Genomic DNA, 20,062 nt, shown 5'->3' on the forward strand with positions numbered 1-20,062 from the left:
AAGCAATCAATAACAAAGAACACGACATGCACAAATTGCAACTAATGCGATATGCATAAGTTGAGATATGGAGTAACAAGTTTACGAAGCTTAAAAAATAGGAATGAAGAGAAGATTCTGAAAATTTATTTATGTTTTTTTTTATGATTGAAGATTTCATAGAAGGGGAAACATATTTCACCATAATGTAAAAACCCACAGAATTCCAGCTATCAGTATTATTGCAAATGCAACAAGTTCGAGTTTACCACCTGTTTATAATAGATTGCATTAATAGAAAAGCCAAAAAAACAGAAACTGCAGATTGTTTTTATTGTTTTATGGTAGTGACCTCCAGAAATGTGCTTTAGAAAAATATCACAAAGGCATTCAAAATTGATTCTTATAACTGAACATATGATAATGATGAAAGTGTTGTGCATTTAAATGATTTGAATTCATTTTTCGAAATTTCATTCTATAAAGCAGCTGATTCTGTGGTTCTAAAATATTCTACTACCATTTCTACTATTATTTACATTCTATAAAGCAGCTGATTCTATGGTTCTAAAATATTCTTCTACCATTTCTACTATTATTTACTACTACTATAATTTAAGATTCTACCAGTGATCATGTTAACAGGCGCCTGCTTATTTCACTTTACCCTGAGCTTACGATTGTCTCTGACCAGACCATGTGGTCCTTCCTCTGAGCCAATAGCAGCATTTGTAAATGCATTGGCTGCATGTTCTGTTTTTTCATCCTTTAGTTGAATCGATTTTTGTGTGTTGTGTTTATTTGACATAAATTTACCTTATTGAATCTGTGTACACACAACATTGTGTAAACTGATAAATCACCTTCTAGCTTAGTTATATAGTAATTTCAACTTCTGAGGTCTTGGAATGAATTACCAAAAAACAATGTGTAATTGGGTTCACATTACGATATTTTCACAATGCAAAGGTGTCTCTGGAACAGTTTAATATTACAAAGCTAGAGTCCACTGTAATTGATTATGGCTCGATTGAGGGCATAATTAATTATAGATTTTGGATAAAACATGGTGGTGGTAGAAATACAGGAGAGAGAGAGAGAGAGAGAGAGAGAGAGAGAGAGAGAGAGAGTAGCCATGTTAATGTTATAAGGCAGTGTAGAATTTAAACTTCAGTATTGATAACATTGGTTCAGTTCTGTTCACCGGCTTATCATTCAATTATGCCCATCACTAGTATCAAAGAACTTGAATTAAGAACAGAAATAATATTTTAACACCAAAGTATCCAAACTTGTTTATTAAAGGCCATCCATATATAAACCGATGAGGCAAAACATTATGGCTGCCTACCTAATATGATGTTGGTCCTCCACGTGCAGCCAAAACAGCTTGTACCTGGCGAGGCATGGATGCTACAAGATTTCTAAATGTGTCTTGTGGTATCTGGTACCAACACATAACCAGCAGATCCTTTAACTCCTGTAAGGTCCATGGTTGAGATGCCATAGATTGGAGTTACTGTTCCAACACAAACCACAGATGCTCGATAGGATCAACATCTGTGGAATTTGGAGGCCAGGGCAATACCTGGAAGTCTTCCTTGTGTTCCGCAAACCTGTCTCGAACAATCTGGGCGGTGTGAAAGATGGCACCACCAGCCAGAGGGGAAGACTGTTGCCATGAAAGGGTGTACCTGGTCAGCAATGATGTTTAGGTAGGTGGTATATGTCAGAGTGCCCGGTACTTGGATGACTGGACCCAGGGTATCCCAGCAGAACATCGCCCAAAGCATGACACCGCCGCCACTGGCTTGTTTTCGTCCCATGGTGGATCTAGGCACCATACTTCCCCAGGTAAACAACGCATGCATACCTGGCCGTCCACATGGTGCAACAGAAAATGTGATTCATCGGACCAGACGACCTTCTTCCAATCATTCAAGGTCCAGTTGTGATGCTTGCATGCCCATTGTAGGCACTGTCAGTGGTGGACCATGGTTAGCATGAGCACTGGGAGTGGACTGCGACTACGCAGCCACATTTTCAGCAAGGTTCGATGTACTATGTGTGTTGTGATACATTACTCCCATCACCAGCATTCCAATTACTGGCGAGTTGTGCCACAGTCATCCTTCTGTTGCCACTTACCATCCAGGAGAGCCTTCGCTCACCTCGAGCATCGATGAGCCATTGTTGTCCAACACCTTGCTGGCAGTTCGTGGGTTTCCCTCCTCGGATCACTTTCGAAAGGTTCTAACCACGGCTGACCATGAGCACCCTACCAGCCGTGCTGTTTTGGGTGTACTCTGACCCAGTCATCTGGCCATTACAATTTGGCCTTTGTCAAACTTGCTTAAGTCCACTGCCTTTCTCATCTGAAGAACAAGAGTAACACTGATTAATGTAGCTCAGTAACAGGTATACTGAGCTCTGTTAATCAGTGTTACTCTTGTTCTTCAGATGAGAAAGGCAGTGGACTTATACCGCGTCCTGACCCGTGCACATGCCATAGTTCACCTGCAGTTGCTTCGATTGCATAACGACTCACTGGTCATACTGTTTTGGCTAATCGGTGTATTTATAAATGTTCTATCTTCCAGCATGTCATATTCAATTTTATGCAATGGATTTCTTTATTATCTATTTATTAATTACAGTATTAATTAAACAATATAATTCAGAATTTGTTTGTTTATTTATTTATTTAGTACATATATTTAATATATGAATACATTTTTTTTATATTTGTGTATTTTTTATTAACAATGTTATTGTAATACAGGATGCTTATATGATGATCATTCAACATCTCTTCAACTTAAAGTTATTCAGTATGTAAGTATGAGATTTATTATTAATGTCATAATTTCATATCAGTTAATATAAAAGAGAAAGAGAGAGAGAGAGAGAGAGAGAGAGAGAGAGAGAGAGAGAGAGAGAGAGACTCATTTTTGAAGCGTTTAGTAGACAAACTTTTTTCAGATCTGCAAAATTTAAACCTGGTTGTTAGTAGTAGCAGTAGTTTGAGTTCTTAATTTAGGGTAGTTCCAAGCCACACTATGGCAAACCCACCATGTGTTTATATACATTATTGTTTGTTTGTTATTTAGTTTTTAGGAGCATTAGCAACTAAGGTCATATTGCTCCGGGGATATGCGGTGGTCATTCCCTCTCCTTTCCGCATTCTTCGTGTTTGGTGGCCATGGGCTCGAACCCCGGTCCAATCAAGAACCCATGTTCATAGACAGTATATAAGTCAACATGCATGAGTTGGTTCCAGTCTACACTCATTATATAACAGAGTAATCAATGAATACAAATCATTGAATTAGGATTGTAGCATTTTATCCACTAAGAGACAGGACAAGAGGCCAGGGGGGGAAGGTTATGCTCTTAGTTAAGAAAAAGCTAAAATAAAAAGCAGTGCATCCAGTTGACATGGCTGACCAGTGCAGTGTTGAGGCAGTTTGGTATGACAATGAACAACTATACAGTGAAATAGAGTGAGCCAGTAAATCAGGATGTCTAATCATTATAGGGGATTTTAACTTTCCAGATATTGACTGGAAATTGTGGGTTGGTCACTCACACACTAGCAAGCCTTTTGTGGATATATTGGATGACTATTTTCTACAGCAGTAGGTTAGAGAGGCAACAAGAGAAAGCATACTCTTAATCTCATTATCAATAGTGCATGTATTAAGAATCAGAAGGTAAAAGAACCACTAGATGGCAGTGATTGCAGTTTATTGATGAGATTTCCTTAAAGATGTAACTACTGTCAAGGGTGAAGGGAAAGGCTTTTGCTTTCTTAAGGGTGATTACACTGGTCTCAGACAGTTTATAAAATCTATGCGGTGGGACCACCTGGTGATGTTACAAACAACAAATGCTAAATGGGAAGCATTCAGAAGTAATTATAGAAACTATTAAGCTTTTCATTCAGACTAAAAAAATACCTTTCCAGGCTTAGACCTAAGTGGGTGTCAGATGAACTGATGAAACTTGTGGCAGAGAAGAAAAATGAATGGATTGAATATAAATTAATAAAGATTAATTCAGAAGATTAATAAATATTTAATAAATTAATAAAAATTAATACAGAAGATTAATAAATTAATAAAGATTAATACAGAAGATTAATGAAGATTAATACAGAAGATTAATGAAGATTAATACAGAAGATTAATGAAGATTAATACAGAAGATTAATAAAGATTGATACAGAAGCGTATGGCAGATATAATCTAAAATCTGTAATTATGTCACAAAGGATGTTACGCAAGACAAGGCAGATTATGAGATGTCTCTGAAAAGAATGCAAAAATGACTTTATTTATGTTTACAGTAGAAAGAAGGGAAGGGAAGGGGTTGAATCACTTCAGTCCATTTGATGTTGATGCTTTAACTGTTGATGATCCTTAGGTTGCTGACAAAATAAATAGATATTGTGTATAGGAATCATTTAGGCTCCCAGTACCGGGAGCTAAATGATTTTGTGATAACCTGAGAGGAATGTGGAAGTGAAATTGAAGCTAAACATAAAAAAGGGCTGGAGTGGATTAGATCTATTCATTTATATTAAAGAAGGCAGCAAAAGAGATAAGCAAACCCTTAGCCATAATTATGAGAGTGTCTTTGGATTCAGGGGAAGTCTTTATGGACTAGACCTTGGCTAATGTATTCCCAGTTCACAAAGGATGATCAAAGGGTGACACAAGTAATTACAGAACTGTTAGCTTTACTTCTGTTCCACGGAAAATAATGGAGTCACTAGTTAAAGAAGCAATGCAGAACCGTCTGCACAAGAATTACATTATACTGCAGTCACAGCATGGATTTTTTATGAGGCAGTCTTGTCTAATTAATCTGATAGGTTATTATGATGCAGGGACCAAAGACATGGATAAAAAAAATATTTTGATATCATATACTTGGATTTCAGGAAAGCTTTTCATACTATTGCACATAAAAAAAACTGCTGTACGAATTAGGGCATTGTGTGACATTAAGGGCAAGTCACTGCTATGGACAAAAGGATGGTTGAATGGGAGAAGACAGAGAGTGGTTATCAGTGGACGTTGATCTTTGTGGACTATGTGATTAGGGGAGTCCCACAGATTTCTTTGCTGGAACCATTGTTGATTTCTGTATTTTTTAATGATATGGATGAAGGAATGTCTGGCTTAATGTCTAGATATGCAGATGATATAAATGTTGGCTGAGTGATTAATGACAGTATTGCAGATATACTGCAATAAGATCTAGAAATATTATGCAGATGGGCTGAGAAATGGCAATTGAAGTTTAACATTCACAGATGCAAGGTAAGTATACTTGGATTTCATGAAAGCTTTTGATGCTGTTGCTCATGGAAGACTACTGTACAAATTGGAGCAGTGTGGCATTAAGAACAAGTTGCTGCTATGGATAAAGGGATGGTTGAGTGGGAGAAGACAGAGTGGTAATCAAGGGACTCTGTTCTTTGTGGACTAATGTTATTAGTGGAGTCCCCCGGGGTTTGGTGTTGGGTCCATTGTTTTCTATATTTATCAGTGATATTGATGAAGGCATATCAGGCTTAATGTCCAAGTTTGCAGATGATATAAAGGTTGGCAGGGTTGTTAATGACAGTAATGACAGGATATATACTTGCATGTACACCAATGCTAGGAGTTTTGTAAATAAATTTGATGAATTTGAGGTATTGCTCAGAACATCAAAGGCAGATATTGTTGGAATATCAGAGACGTGGTGTCACACAGATGTAAAGAATGCAGAACTGGAATTTGGGGAGTACAATGTGTACAGGAAGGATAGACAAGATAGGAAGGGAGGAAGGGTTATACTATTAGTTAAGAAACACATAAAATCCAAGGAAGCGAAGCCAGTCAACATCACTAGACAGTGCAGTGTCGAGTCAGTTTGGTGTGACATAAGCATTGGGAGATCAAAATTGAGAGTAGGAGTGTGTTATAGGCCTAGTGACTCTGATGAGTATAATAAGGAACTGTACAGGGAAATAGAGTGGGCCAGTAAATCAGAGAGTCTTATAATGGGAGATTTTAATTTCCCAGATATTAACTGGAATTTGTGGGTTGGTCACTCACACACTAGCAAGGCTTTTGTGGATTTATTGGATGATTGTCTTCTACATCAGCATGTTCAGGAGGCAACTAGAGGGAGAAATACTCTTGATCTGATTATCAGTAGTGATTCTTCATGCATTAAGAATCTGCAGTGGTTCCTTTATCTGCAGATAAAGGAACCACTAGGTGGCAGTGATCGCAGTGTGCTGAAGTGGGATTTACTCAAAGAGGTAACTACATCAGGGGTAAAGGGAAGGGTTTTTGCTTTCGTAAAGGTGACTACGGTGGTCTGAGACAGTATTTAAATTCTATATGGTGGGACCAACCGATGATGTTACCAACAGCAAATTCAAAATGGGAAGCATTCAAAGAATTTATCTTGGAAGCTACTAGGCTTTACATACCAACTAAGAAATATCGTTATTTATATGTATCCCATATTGAAGAAATATGGGATACATATAAATTAATTGGTGACATGGAAGCCTGTGATAGATATAAGCTGGTCTGTAACCAAGTCACGAAGGAGATTAGGCAGGCAAAGGCAGATTATGAGAAATCCTTGGCAAAGGATGTAAAGAAAAACAACACAGTCCTTTACCTATGTAAACTTTAGAAGGAAAGGAATGAATCAGATTGGTCCACTGGATATTGATGGTTCAACTGTTGATGATCCTGCTCAGGTGGATAACAAACTAAATGAGTATTTTGCATCTACATTCACACATGAGGAGTTATTTAGGGAGGTGAATGTTAGAGGTGTATTAAACTCTGGCAGTAATATAGATAATCTTGTAATAACTGAGAGTAAAGTGGAGGAGAAATTGTTGAAGATAAACATAAGAATGGCACTTGGGGGTGGATGGAATCTGTCCAGTCATATTAAAGGAGGCAGCAAAGGAAGTAAGCAAACCCTTAGCCATAATTATGAGAGTTTCTTTGGACTCAGGGGAGGTACCCATGAACTGGAGATGTGCAAATGTGACCCCACTTTACAAAGGAGGATCAAAGGGCAATACAAGTAATTATAGACCTGTTAGTTTAACTTCAGTTCCAGGAAAAATTAATGGAGGCACTGGTTAAAGAAGCACTGCAGGATCATCTGGACAAGACTTCAGTTATAGCTTGGACACAGCATGGTTTTGTTAAGGGGAAGTCTTGCCTGACCAATTTGATTGGATACTATGATGCAGTCACAAAAGAACTGGATGCAGGGAATAACTTTGATATTATATACTTGGATCTTAGAAAGGCTTTTGATACTGTTGCACATGGAAGACTGCTGCACAAATTGGAGCAGTGTGGCATTGGAGGCAAATTGCTGCTATGGATAAAGGGATGGTTGAGTGGGAGAAGAGAGTGGTAATCAATGGACACTGCTCATCGTGGACTAATGTTATTAGTGGAGTTCCTCAGGGTTCAGTATTGGGTCCATTGTTGTTTTCTGTATTTATAAATGATATTGATGATGGTATATCAAGCTTAATGTCCAAGTTTGCAGATGATACGAAGGTTGGCAGGGTTGTTAAGGACACTAATGACAGTATGCTGCTGCAACAGGATCTAGAAAAGTTGAGCAGATGGGCTGAGAGGTGGCAAATGAAGTTTAACATTGACAAATGTAAAGTACTACATATGGGAAGCAGCAACCCCAGAGTGACGTATCAACTCTGTGGTACTACACTGACAGTGGTAGATTACGAAAAGGACCTGGGGATAATTGTGCAGGCAGATATGAAGTTTTCTGATCAGTGCAGATGGTCTGCAAGAGTAGCTCATATTGTCTTGTCAATGATATACAGGAATTTTTCTAGCAGGGATAAGGAGGTGATTATCCCCTTATATAAGGCAATGGTCAAGCCACACCTGGAGTACTATATACAGGTTCTCAGGCCTCATTTTAAGAAGGATGTAGAGCTGTTGAACGAGCACAGAAAAGGGCAACAAGATTAGTGAATGGAATAAAGGGTTGCTCTTACGAAGAATCTTAAATTATGCAAATTACAGTGTCTGGAAACTAGGCATCTGCGAGGTGATCTGATTGAGGTGTATAAAGCCTTGAATGGTTTGAGCATGCTGAATCCTGATGGAATTCTTCCTCTTGCTCAGAATAATCATTTGCGAGGGCATAAATTCGAATTGAAGAAAGACAGATATAGGATAGATGTGCAGAAGTTTGCCTTTAGCCAGCGAGTGGTTGGTTGGTGGAACAGACTTCCATCCTTTGTTGTGGAAGTTGATAGCCTAAATAAATTTAAGGCTGAGATGGACAGGTACTTGGAATTAATGGAGGGGTGAAATGGGAGCATGTTTTTTTTTTTTTTTTTTTTTGGCTGATGCTGCATAAGCTTGCTTTCTTGCATCATATGCCTCTGCTAATGCTAATATACAAGAATTTTGCTAACTGGGATAAGGAGGTGATTATCCCTTTGTATAAGACAGTGATCAGGCCACACCTTGAGTATTGCATACAGGTCTGGAGGCCTCATTTTAGGAAGGATATAGAGCTGCTGGAATGAGTACAGAAAAGGTCATTGAGATTGGTGAGGAGAACAAAGGGTTCCTTTTACAAAGAATGGCTTTAAGTTGTGCTGATTGCAGCATCTGGAGACTAGGCACCTGTGAGGTGATCTGATTGAGGTTTATAAGGCCTTTAATGGTTTCAGCAAACTCAGTGCTGATGGGATTCTTCCTCTTGCTCAGATTACACAACTGAGGGAGTATGAATTCAAATTGAGGAAAGACAGTTGTAGTATAGATGTGGAAAGTTGCCTTTAGCCAGCATGTGGTTGATTGCTGGAATAAACTTTCACCTGTTGTTGTGGAAGTTGATAGCTTAAATAAATTCAAGGAAGAACTGGACAAATTTTTGGAGCGAATGGATGGGTGAATGGGAAATTTTTTTTTTTTTTTTTTTTTTAACTGATGCTGTATAAGCATGCTTTCTTGTCTCATATGCTTCTGCTAATGGTAATGCTAATATGAGTAGCAATAATCTTAGAGTAACATACTAACTGTGCAGTACTACACTCATGCTTTCTCAAGCATGCTTTCTTGTCTCATATGCTTCTGCTAATGGTAATGCTAATATGAGTAGCAATAATCTTAGAGTAACATACTAACTGTGCAGTACTACACTCAGGGTAGTGGAAAATGAAAAAGATTTGGAGTGGAGTAATTTTGCAGTCAGATATGAAGTTCTCTGAGCAGTGCAGACAGGTTTCCAGGACTGCTCAGGGTTTTGTTGATGATAGATATATATATATATATATATATAGGAATTTTGCTAGCAGTGATAAGGAAGTGATTATCTCATTGTAAAAGGCCTGACCATTGATTATCTCAGTGGTCAGGCCACATCTTGAGTATTGCTTACAGGCCTATAGGCCTTTTTAGGAAGGAATTAGAGCTTTTTGAATGAGTACAGAGAAGGACAACAAGATTGGTGGGGAGAACAAAGGGGGTGTTCTTATCAAGAACAGCCTCAGTTTTGCAAATTGCATCATCTAGAGACTAAGCACCTGTGAGGTGATCTGATTGGGGTGTTTAAGGCTTTGAAGAATCTCACCAGCATTGAGTTTGTTCAATGCTGGTGGGATTCTTACTCTTGCTCAGATTATGCACATGAGGGAACGTAAACTCAAATTGAGGAAGTATAGTTGCAGAATAGATGTATGGAACAAGCTTCTATCCATTATTGTGGAAGTGGATGCTTTGAATAAATTCAAGGAAGAACTTGATTAACTATTGGTAGGGATGGATAGGTGATTTCTTTTTTATGGGAATTATTAAAGCAGAAAGCTTACAAGAGCAATCCACGAAGTATTTCAGTTCAAAGTGAGCATTGAAAATACAGTCAAGAGTGTATTGCCACAAACTCTTTGTCATTTTGTGAGTAACATGATCAAAAGAGCAAATTTGTGTATTACTAGCCATGGAGGATACTCCCAGCATTGTTTATAAACTACTGTTTGTTAATTATTATTGTGATAGTAAATTGTATTTTCCTTTGATTGTTTTTGGGTTTACTTTTATAAAAAGAATGCCCTAAATGTTTTAAATTGCTGAGAATCTTAGATGTCATGATTAATTTGTATAAATTTTTTTTTCCTATTTTATAGCCAAGTCATGTACGTAATATTTCTGTGTTTTAGGTAGGCTAATGAATGATTCATATGGAGAGTAAGCTGACATTTGAGCAGAAGAAACATTTTAAAAATGGTTATGAAAGTGTTAGAGAAGTTCAGTGTGTATGGAAATGTCTGTTCTATGTGTTACTGTCATTAGCTCACCTCACTGATAAATTTCAATAGCACAAAACTGTTGACATCAGAAAAAAACAGATATGGAAGAAACATGATTTGCTGAAAATGCCCATGCTGTCAATAAAAGGAGGTATTATGCTTGATATGTATGAGTCCATGGGATGTTCTTAGAATTTTAAAGAATGTAGGGTGACCCTGCCTACCTTATCTGTTGACTGCAATTCAGGGATGTGATTCATATTAGCAAGGATGTAGATATATTGGAATGGCTGCAGAAAAGAGCAATGATTAGTGAGGGGAGCAAAAGGGTGCTCTTATTGGAAGAGGCTTCAGTTTTGCAAATTGCAGCATCTAGAGACTATGCACCTGTGAGGAGATATGATCTGATTTAAAGACCTTATTGGTTTGAATATGCTCAGTGCTGATGGAATCTTTCCTCTTACTCAGATTACACACATTCGGGGCATAAATTCTAATTGGTTGCAAGTTGGATGTGTGTAAATTTGCCTTTAGCCAGTGGGGTTAATTGTTGGAATAAACTCTATCAATATATCACTGAGATATCTCTAACTAGCACTGTCATGGATAGTACAGTTGGCAGGATTGCCATCCTCCCCACACCAAGTGGAAAAGACCTGAGTTCGAATCCCGTCAATGACGGGAGGAATTTTTATGGTTTTTTTTATCACAATGTGGCTGTGTTAGTCAGTCTCAGGCGAGGATAGCATGGTTTTTCCTCCCGGAAACTCAGGTTTTTCGTTTGGCAAAACAGAAAATCGACCCTAGAACACATGCATTTACAGACAATATGCATGGATCAACATGGCCTTAGTCGCCCATGTTCCTAAAACCCAATAACAACAACTCTAACTAGCCAATTTCAGGAAGATGTTAACTTCCTAATTATGACTGTGTGTGATAACAATATCCCATCCAACTATGTGTATGGATGGGATATTGTTATCTTGAAATGTAAAAGAATAATGCAGTCCTCTAATAAGAAACACATTCTATTTCTAAATACAGAAGTGTACTTTCAGAAGGACAATGTACCATCACACTTTCACACAAATGTTTGTACTTGTCTGATGCTAAATTTCCCGAATAGCGGTTAGGTTGTTGGAAGATGCACTCACGAATAAGACCTCCATGATGCAGGTTGATACCTTCAAGATGAGGATACTGTGAAGATAAAGTGTACAGTTATAAACCTAGAAAGCTATCAGATATGTGAAATGTTTATGATATGAATGTCAAAATACAGCTATGTGCATCACTATGTGGACAAATGTGCTGTTAGAGAAATCACTATGTAAAGAATGTGCTGTTCATGTACATTACTTGTATATGAAATTGTCTCATCTTAAAGCAGTGTCTGCTATGAGCTCAAAATAATTAGAATGACAGATGTGAATTTAGAAAAGAAATGATTTGTTTGTGTATCAATTCAGCAGTATTTACTTAAGAAAATGTTCAGCAAATCAATGTATGGCCTCCATGAACAGTGATAAAAGTGGCCAAACAGCATAGTAGGAAGTTGAGAACATGGCATGTGTCATTTTTAGCAGTAGCATTAGTAGATGTATATGATGCAAGAAAGCAAGCTTATACAGCATCAGCCCCCCCCAAAAAAAACATTTCACCATCCCTATGCTTCAAAAGTTTGTCCAATTCTTCCTTGAATTTATTTCAACTATGAACTTCCACAATGACAGATTGAAGTTTGTACCAACAATCAACCACCCACTGGCTAAAAGCAAAAATCTGCACATCTATTCTACAACTATCTTTCCTCAATTAGAATTTATGTCCCCTGAGGTGCATAATCTGAGCAAGAGGAAGAATCCCAGCAGCACTGAGTTTGCTCAAACCATTCAAGGCCTTATACACCTCAATCAGATCATCTTGACCCATCTTGCAGGTGCCTAGTCTCCAGAAGTTTCAGTTTGCAGAACTTAAGCCTTTCTTGGTAAAAGCAACCATTTTTTCCACTCATGAATCTCGTTGTGCTTCTCTGTACTCATTCCAGCAGCCCTATATCCTTCCTAAAATGAGGCCTCTAGACCTGTATGCAGTACCCAAGGTGTGGCCTGACAATTGCCTTATACAAAGGGATAATCACCTCTTTATCTCTGCTAGCAGAATTCCTGTATATCATTAACAAGACCCCCATGAGCTGCTCTGGCAGCCTGTCTGCACTGCTGACAAAAACTTCACATCAGACTGCACAATAACTCCCAAATATTTTTCATTCTCCACTATCCTGAGTGTAGTACTGCACAGTATATTACTCTGGGGTTATTGCTACCCATATGCAGTATTTGGCAATGTTAAACTTCAGTTTCCACCTCTCAGCCATTCTGCCCAACTTTCTAGATCCTGTTGCAGTAGTGTACTGTCATTACTGCCATTAACAACCCTGCCAACCTTCATATCATCTGCAAACTTAAACATTAAGCCTGATATGCCTTCATCAGTATCACTGATAAATATAGAAAACAACAATGGGCTCAACAATGAACTCTGGGGGACTCCACTGATAACATTGTCCATTGATTACTGCTCTCTGGCTTTTTCCACTCAACAATCTATTTTTCCATAGCACAGCAACTTGCCCTTAATGCCACACTGCTTCAATTTGTACAGTAGTCTTCCATGTGCAACAGTATCAAAAGCCCTTCCTGAAATCCAAGTATATGATATCAAAATTATTTTTTTGCATCCAATTCCTTTGTGAGAACATCGTAGTATCCAATCAAATTGGTCAGACAAGACTTCCCCTTAACAAACCTATGTTGTCTGAATTATGACTGCAGTCTTCTCTTGATGATCATGTAATGCTTATTTAACCAGTGACTCCATTATTTTCCCCACAACAGAGGTTAAACTAACAGGTCTGTAATTACTCATGTCACTCTTTGATTATGCTTTGTGAATTGGGGATACATTTGCACATTTCCAGTCTGTGGGGATCTTCCCTAAATCCAAGAATGCTCTCATAATTATGAATAAGGGTTTGCTTACTTTTTTTTTGCTATAGATCCCATCCACTCCAGGTGCCTTTTTTATGTTTAACTTGAACAGTTTCTCCTCCACTTTGCTCTCAGTTTATTACAAAATCATTTAGCTCCCTGTTAGTTTGATAAGCTTCTGGCCTCAACTTCCCTACAGAATTCCTCATGTCTGAATATAGATGCAAAATACTCATTCAGTTTGTCAGCTACCTCATCAGGATCATCAACAGTTGGACCATCAATATCAAGTGGACCAGTCTGATTCATCTCCTTCCTTCTAGAGTTTATATAAGTAAAGAAGTCTTTGCTGTTTTTTTTTGCATCCTTTGCTAGGCGCATTATTGCCTTTGCTGTCCTTGCGCCATAAAGCCCTTAAACAACAACAACAGCATCCTTTGCCAAAGATTTCTCGTAATCTGCCTTTGCTTGCCTAACCTTCTTTGTGACTTGATTAGAGACCAGCTTCTATCTACCATAGGCTTCTGTGTCTCCTGATAATTTATATACATCCCATGCATTTTTCTTCTCTGCAACGAGTCTTATTAGTTCATCTGACATCCATTTAGGCCTAAACTTCGAAAAGTATTTCTTAGTTGGTATGAAAATCCTAGTAGCTTCGAAGATTAATTCCTTTCATGCTTCCCATTTAGAATTTGCTGTTAGTTGGTCCCATGTGGAACTTAAAAACTGTCTGAGACCACTGTCGTCACCTTTACAAAAGCAAAAATCTTTCCTTCTACCTGTGATGGTAGTTAAATCTTTAAGTAAATCCCGTATCAGTACACTCTATCACTGCCATGTAGTGGTTCCTTTATCTGCACATTATTAATGCATGAATAATCACTGCTGGTAATCAGATCAAGAGTATTACTCCCTCTGGTTGCCTCCCGAACATGCTGGTGTAGAAAACAATCATCCAACATCTCCACAAAAGTCTTGCTAGTGTGTGAGTGACCAACCCACAAGTTCCAGTCAATATCTGGGAAGTTTAAATCCCCCATTATGAGACATTCTGATTTACTGGCCCACTGTGTCTCTCTGTACAGTTGCTCATTATACTCATCAGAGACATTACACCTATAGCACACTCCTATTCTCATTTTTGCTTTCCCAGTGCTTATGTCATACCAAACTGACTCAGCATTGCTTTGTCTACCCATGTCAACTGGACGCACTGCCTTAGAACTTATGTTTAACTGACAGCATAACCCCTTCTTCCTTCCTATCCTTTCTGTATGCACTGTACTCATCAAATTTTGATTCTGCATCCCTTATATCTGTGTGACACCAGGTCTCTGATATTCCAACAGTATCTACCTTTGATGTCTTGACAACACTTCGACTTCATCAAATTTGTATACTATACCCCTAGAATTGGTGTAAATGCAAGGATATATGCATATGTACTTACTTCGGAGCAATATGGCCTTAGTTGCTAATGCTCCTAAAAATCAAATAACAACAAACAACATCTGTACTTACTCTTAGTTACCCTAACACAGCCCATGTATTTATTTGTTCCATAATGGCTCCCAGCAGTTCTTGAAATCCTTAGCACCTTGCTTTCCAGGCTGCTGCTCATTCTAATAGAAGCATGCTGAACACTGAGCCATGCTTCCTGCATTTGTGTTGCAAGTTGGGCAACAGTTGTAGAGGGCTGAGAAGCAGAGCCTGATGAACATCCTATAATATCCCAAATATGTTAGCAGATGACAGATCTGGTGAATGTGCACACAGGAAGCATGTCTACATAATGTAGGTATTGTAGGCATATGATAGTTGTATATGTGTGGTCATGCTTACCAGATAATGGTGTTAGGGATGAAATGCAGAAATGGCAGAAACCCTAGTCCTAAGTTAGCTTCGACACAACATCTTGTCATCAACATGCCATTGATAATGAGCAAAGGCAAATGGCTATTATAATTGTTGGCTCCTCATACCATAATTCTGGGTTGGGGGTTGGTTGGTTGGGTTTTATTGGCACATTAGCAACTATAATTCTAGGTATTGGCATAATATGCCTTTTGTTGAAGGCTAGAGCCTTCATCCCAGCATATCTCCAGATGTTCGAATAGATGTCTAGATGCATCCAATTGTCTACATTTCTGTTTAGGATCCAACTGTTACTGGATTCTATACATAAATATGACACAATACCATTCTTATCCCCAAGCAGCCATTTCTCTCCACCACTGTAGGCAGATGCTGATGAAAGTAGAATGGCATCAGAGACAATGAATGATGAAACTGCATCTCTACTTCTCACAGTAATCTGCTAATTATGCTGCCAAACCATCCATAGACAGCACTGGTTTGATGATAATAGTGTAGAAAATCTGGCGGATTGTGATAGACCCATTTCCTTTCACTAGTAGGTAAATCTGTTGATTCTCTTGTTCTGACATTCTTCTGATACCACAGGAACCCTGGCAACATGTCTAAGTACCCCACTGTATCCATTATTTGCAACATTAGCCAATGGCTGTTTTCAGTGTTGACCATCCAGCTTCACAATCCAATGTTCCATTCCCTTTCTAAGTTTATTAATTGTACTTAAACATCACCTTACACATGTTAAATAAATAGTCATTGCACATTCTTTAATGGTCATTTGCTCACTGTTTTGTTTGTCTGCTAATTTACACGTTTTTATAGCACATTCAGGTTCCTACATCAGGGCAATAACAGGCATGTTATTGCATTCCAATGGTGCCAATCATAGGAGTCCAATAACATGACATACTAATCATTTATGTCCCTATATGTCACACTTACACATCCAGATTTGAAGGTAAATCTATAATTTTTTTTTTTTTTTTTTTTTTAGGAGAAGCAGTTTCAGTGACAATAGTGTATGTGCTGACAGTGGGCATTTTAAATATCTGACATAATCTTTGATTGCCATTACATGTCCATTAGTTTGTCTCTAAAATTTATTTAATGAAAAACCCTGAAGATAAACACTTCAAATTATTTTTACATAATTTTGAATCTTTCTGGATTTTAGGAAATCCTGCTTAATTTATGGTCATGAGTAATGCATTGAAATATGTTGGTTCAGTGTGAATTTACTAATTGAAACAAGTCTTATTTTTGAAGCAGTCGATTCTGTATGTGTTCAGTCATCTATTTAAATAAGCTCATATAAGGATGTAATGTGTTGTAATATATTGGTTAGGTTGTATAAGTTAACTCACAAGGATTTAAATATCAATTAACATTCAACAAGTATTTCGATATTGCTGTTGGTCACCTTCTGTTATATATTTAAAAAAAATAAACTTCTGAATAAACAATTAGAATTCTTTGCTCAGTGAGTTAAGGACTGCTTCTCATTTCCTTCATACTATGACCCACCAGTGTAAAAGACTGTTCCTTACTTAATTAGTAGTGTGTACAATTTTTTTTTTTTTTTTATCATATTGTGTGCTATTGTGAGGAATTATAGGTTTCTATTTTTAGTGATTTCTATCCAATTATTTTAATTGGAAGCAAAAATGAATGGTAATAGACTCAAAGACACAACAAGAGGAAGGCAGATTAATAGCAAGCAAGTATTAGAAGAAAGAGGACTTGCTCTGGCTAGGGCTAAAGAACTAATGGTAAATAGGATAACATGGAAGAACATAGTGGATGGAATGATGTAGAAAAGAAGGCTAATAGGACTGATTTGTACTACCACGGTGACTTGTATAAATACATTTGATCATTCACAGATCTAATGATGATGAAATTTTAATTAGGTTTTTAAATTCACATTTAATTATTTAATCTGATATATCATTTTTCTACGTATATTCCACCTAACTTGATACCTTGTGCCAAGAGCTTAGCAAGTTTTTGTATGCCATTCAAATAAAATTCTTTCAGTTGGGAGGCCACCCATCTCTTCACAGTTGCTGTAACTTCTTTGTTGAAGTCATACCTGTTGCCTTGGAGATTATTCTTTAAGCTTTGGGAACAAAAAAATTCACCTCCGCCTATAAAAAAGATTCAGATCTTCAGATTTCAGTGACAAAATTCTGCAGTGTTGCATGGCTGCAGTGAATTTGCACATTACTGTGTTGAAATAACATTGTTGCCTTGCCAGATCTTATTCATTTGATTCTTTTTCTGAGCTTGTTCACTCTATCAGACTGAATCACAATCAACTCTGTGTACAAAACAAATTCACTGTGGATAACACCCAGTCTCAAAAAACACTCAATGTCGACTTTGAATTTTTTTTTGGAGATGTTTTCAATTGATATTCCTAGGGCTGTCACTTGTTTTTTAGACCATGTTGGTAATCCAAGCTTTGACTCTGTCCAGAATAGTTTTAACATTAATATTTGAACATACATTTCAAAATATATGCAATAATTGTATGTTATTTGAACCATCTGTTCAAAAATGATTTGAACCACGGTGCTTCCATTTAAATGGTAACTTGTAAATTAACAATTGCACTAAAACTCTATGTAAACATACTAACTAGTAGCTATTAGCAGCATCAAGAACTTAATTGCAACCTGCTGCGGGCGCCTCCGTAGCCAGGTGGGAAGGAACAACAGTGCGTAGCACATGCTTCTTGATTAGACCGGGGTTCGAGCCCGTTACCACCAAATACAGAGGATGCGGAAAGGTCAGGGAATGACCACTGCATATCCCAGAGCAATATGGCCTTAGTTGTTAATGCTCCTAAAAACCAAACAACAACAACAAGCAACCTGCTGCTGTTGTTGTTATTTGGTTTTTAGGAGCATTAGCAACTAGGGCCATATTGCTCCGGGGATATGTGGTGGTCATTTTGTGACCTTTCCGCATCCTCCGTATTTGGTGGTCATGGGCTCGAACCCCAGTCTGATCAAGAAGCGTGTGCTATGCACTGCTGCTCCTGCCCACCTGGCTATGGAGGCAGCGCAACCTGCTGCACCACCATGACGATGATGAGATTATGAACTGAGAGGTATTACTTCTCACGTATGCTTTAAGTGCAGTTATTAACATTTTTTTGATTATTCATAGTTTTTTTTAATTTTATTTTATTTCAGTTTTGTAGCCAGTATGGCTGAAGTGTTAATTTGAATATATATAGCATGAATAAAAATAAAATGGAGCATTATCATTCTCTAACTGTAAGCCATCTAGCCTTCATTAATTTTTTAAAAATTTATTTCATGTATTTGTCAGTTTTTATTTCTCTTGCTCTTTGTGCGCTGTCCAGTTACAAGATGAAATGTTGCCTATTTCAGGCTGATTATGTTTTTGGCTAAAATCTAATTTTCTTAATATCTACTGTACTATTTACTTTTAGTTTAAATTATAGTATATAGAGTCATTACAATAATTGTTACTTTGAAAATTATTGGTTGTATATGTACATTGCTGCTATTATTCATAATATATTTTCATATATATTTTAGCTAATTAAGAATACTGATGTAGAGACAGCATTTTTATTAATGGTCTCAGAGAATCAAGATGAATTGTCATGCAAAGTAAGTTTAAGTATAAGTCTAATTTGCAAAAAAAAAAGTGCATTATATCGTAGCTGCTAACTTTCCAGGTTTATAACAGAGAATCTGTCTTTTTTGGCTTTGCTTGACCCCTTTTCTATCTTGCTATTGTAAGATAGTTCATAATGTAGTTTTTTCCTATATTTTTGCAAAAATATACTGTTTTTGTCTTTTTATTTTTGCAAAAGGAATAGTAAAACTACATTAAAATTAATTTTTTTAAAATTCTGAAAATTTCTGCTTATTTTCATTAAGAGATGGCCACAGGGTGTTATAGTCTATGTTGCAAAATAGGAATGCAGGATAACAGTGTTGCTCTATGTGACATGCAACCATTTCATCATACATGTGTGGTGCAAAGCAAATTGACAGCCTTTCAGTAAGATGTCAAGTAAGTATGATGCAGAATTTCATTAGACATACTAACCTCAGGGGCTCACATCTGGTGAGTATGGACTTGGCACACCCAGAGTCCTGAGCTGGATATCATCATTCTTCTCTTTCTTGGTGATTCCCTTCTACTTCTGACTCTCTCTCTCTCTATTTCACTCAGGGTAATTCAGAAGTTTTTTTTTTTTGGCTGGTGCAGCATAAGCCTCAGGCTTCCTTGCACCATATAGCTAATAATAATAATAATATATGTTAGATTTTTCATGTATTTTGAATCTGGGAAAGATTGCATGTTTGTTTTCTGTGCTCTATGTAGATGTGATTTTTCAGTTCAAAATGGCAGGAAACATGATGTAATGAAATATTTGTAAAACAAATAAGCATAAGGAAATATGTAGTGCATGGAAAGAAATGCAAAAGTAGGTAGCATTTCATACTGACGATGATATTATCACATGTAGGGCCATGCAAAACAGGGAGTGCACTAAATAGGATGCAATGCACCCAGTCCCTGATACAGAAGTGGGGAAGCCAAGACACTTCTTGAATGGTATAACATAGTTACAACAAAAGGGGAGAGCCTAAAACCAACCATGCACTGAGGCCCTTGCATACCATTGCATGGTCCTGGTCATATGTGACAAATATTTATTTACATCATCTCTCATAGAATGGGGAGAAGACAGAGAGTGGTAATTAATGGGCACTGCTCATCATGGACTAATGTTATTAGTGGAGTCCCTCAGGGTTCAGTGTTGGGTCCAATATTGTTTTCTGTATTTATAATATTGATGATGGTATATCAAGCTTAATGTCCAAGTTTG

The 20,062-nt window shown here is 37.4% G+C and overlaps 1 protein-coding gene across 1 annotated transcript in view; it reads left to right on the forward strand.

The window, feature by feature from the left end:
- LOC150078091 (cGMP-dependent 3',5'-cyclic phosphodiesterase-like) overlaps positions 1 to 20,062 on the forward strand; it is a 329,128-nt gene that overhangs the window by 64,143 nt on the left and 244,923 nt on the right. The window contains exons 3-4 of the mRNA XM_090384462.1: positions 2,762 to 2,814; positions 18,756 to 18,830. Coding sequence (XP_090240588.1) covers positions 2,762 to 2,814; positions 18,756 to 18,830 — 128 coding nt within the window. The remainder of the gene's footprint in view (positions 1 to 2,761; positions 2,815 to 18,755; positions 18,831 to 20,062) is intronic.

Source organism: Mastigoproctus giganteus, chromosome 11 (assembly GCF_048544385.1).
Source record: "Mastigoproctus giganteus isolate SK-2022 chromosome 11, ASM4854438v1, whole genome shotgun sequence".
Taxonomy (NCBI): Eukaryota; Metazoa; Arthropoda; class Arachnida; order Uropygi; family Thelyphonidae; genus Mastigoproctus; species Mastigoproctus giganteus.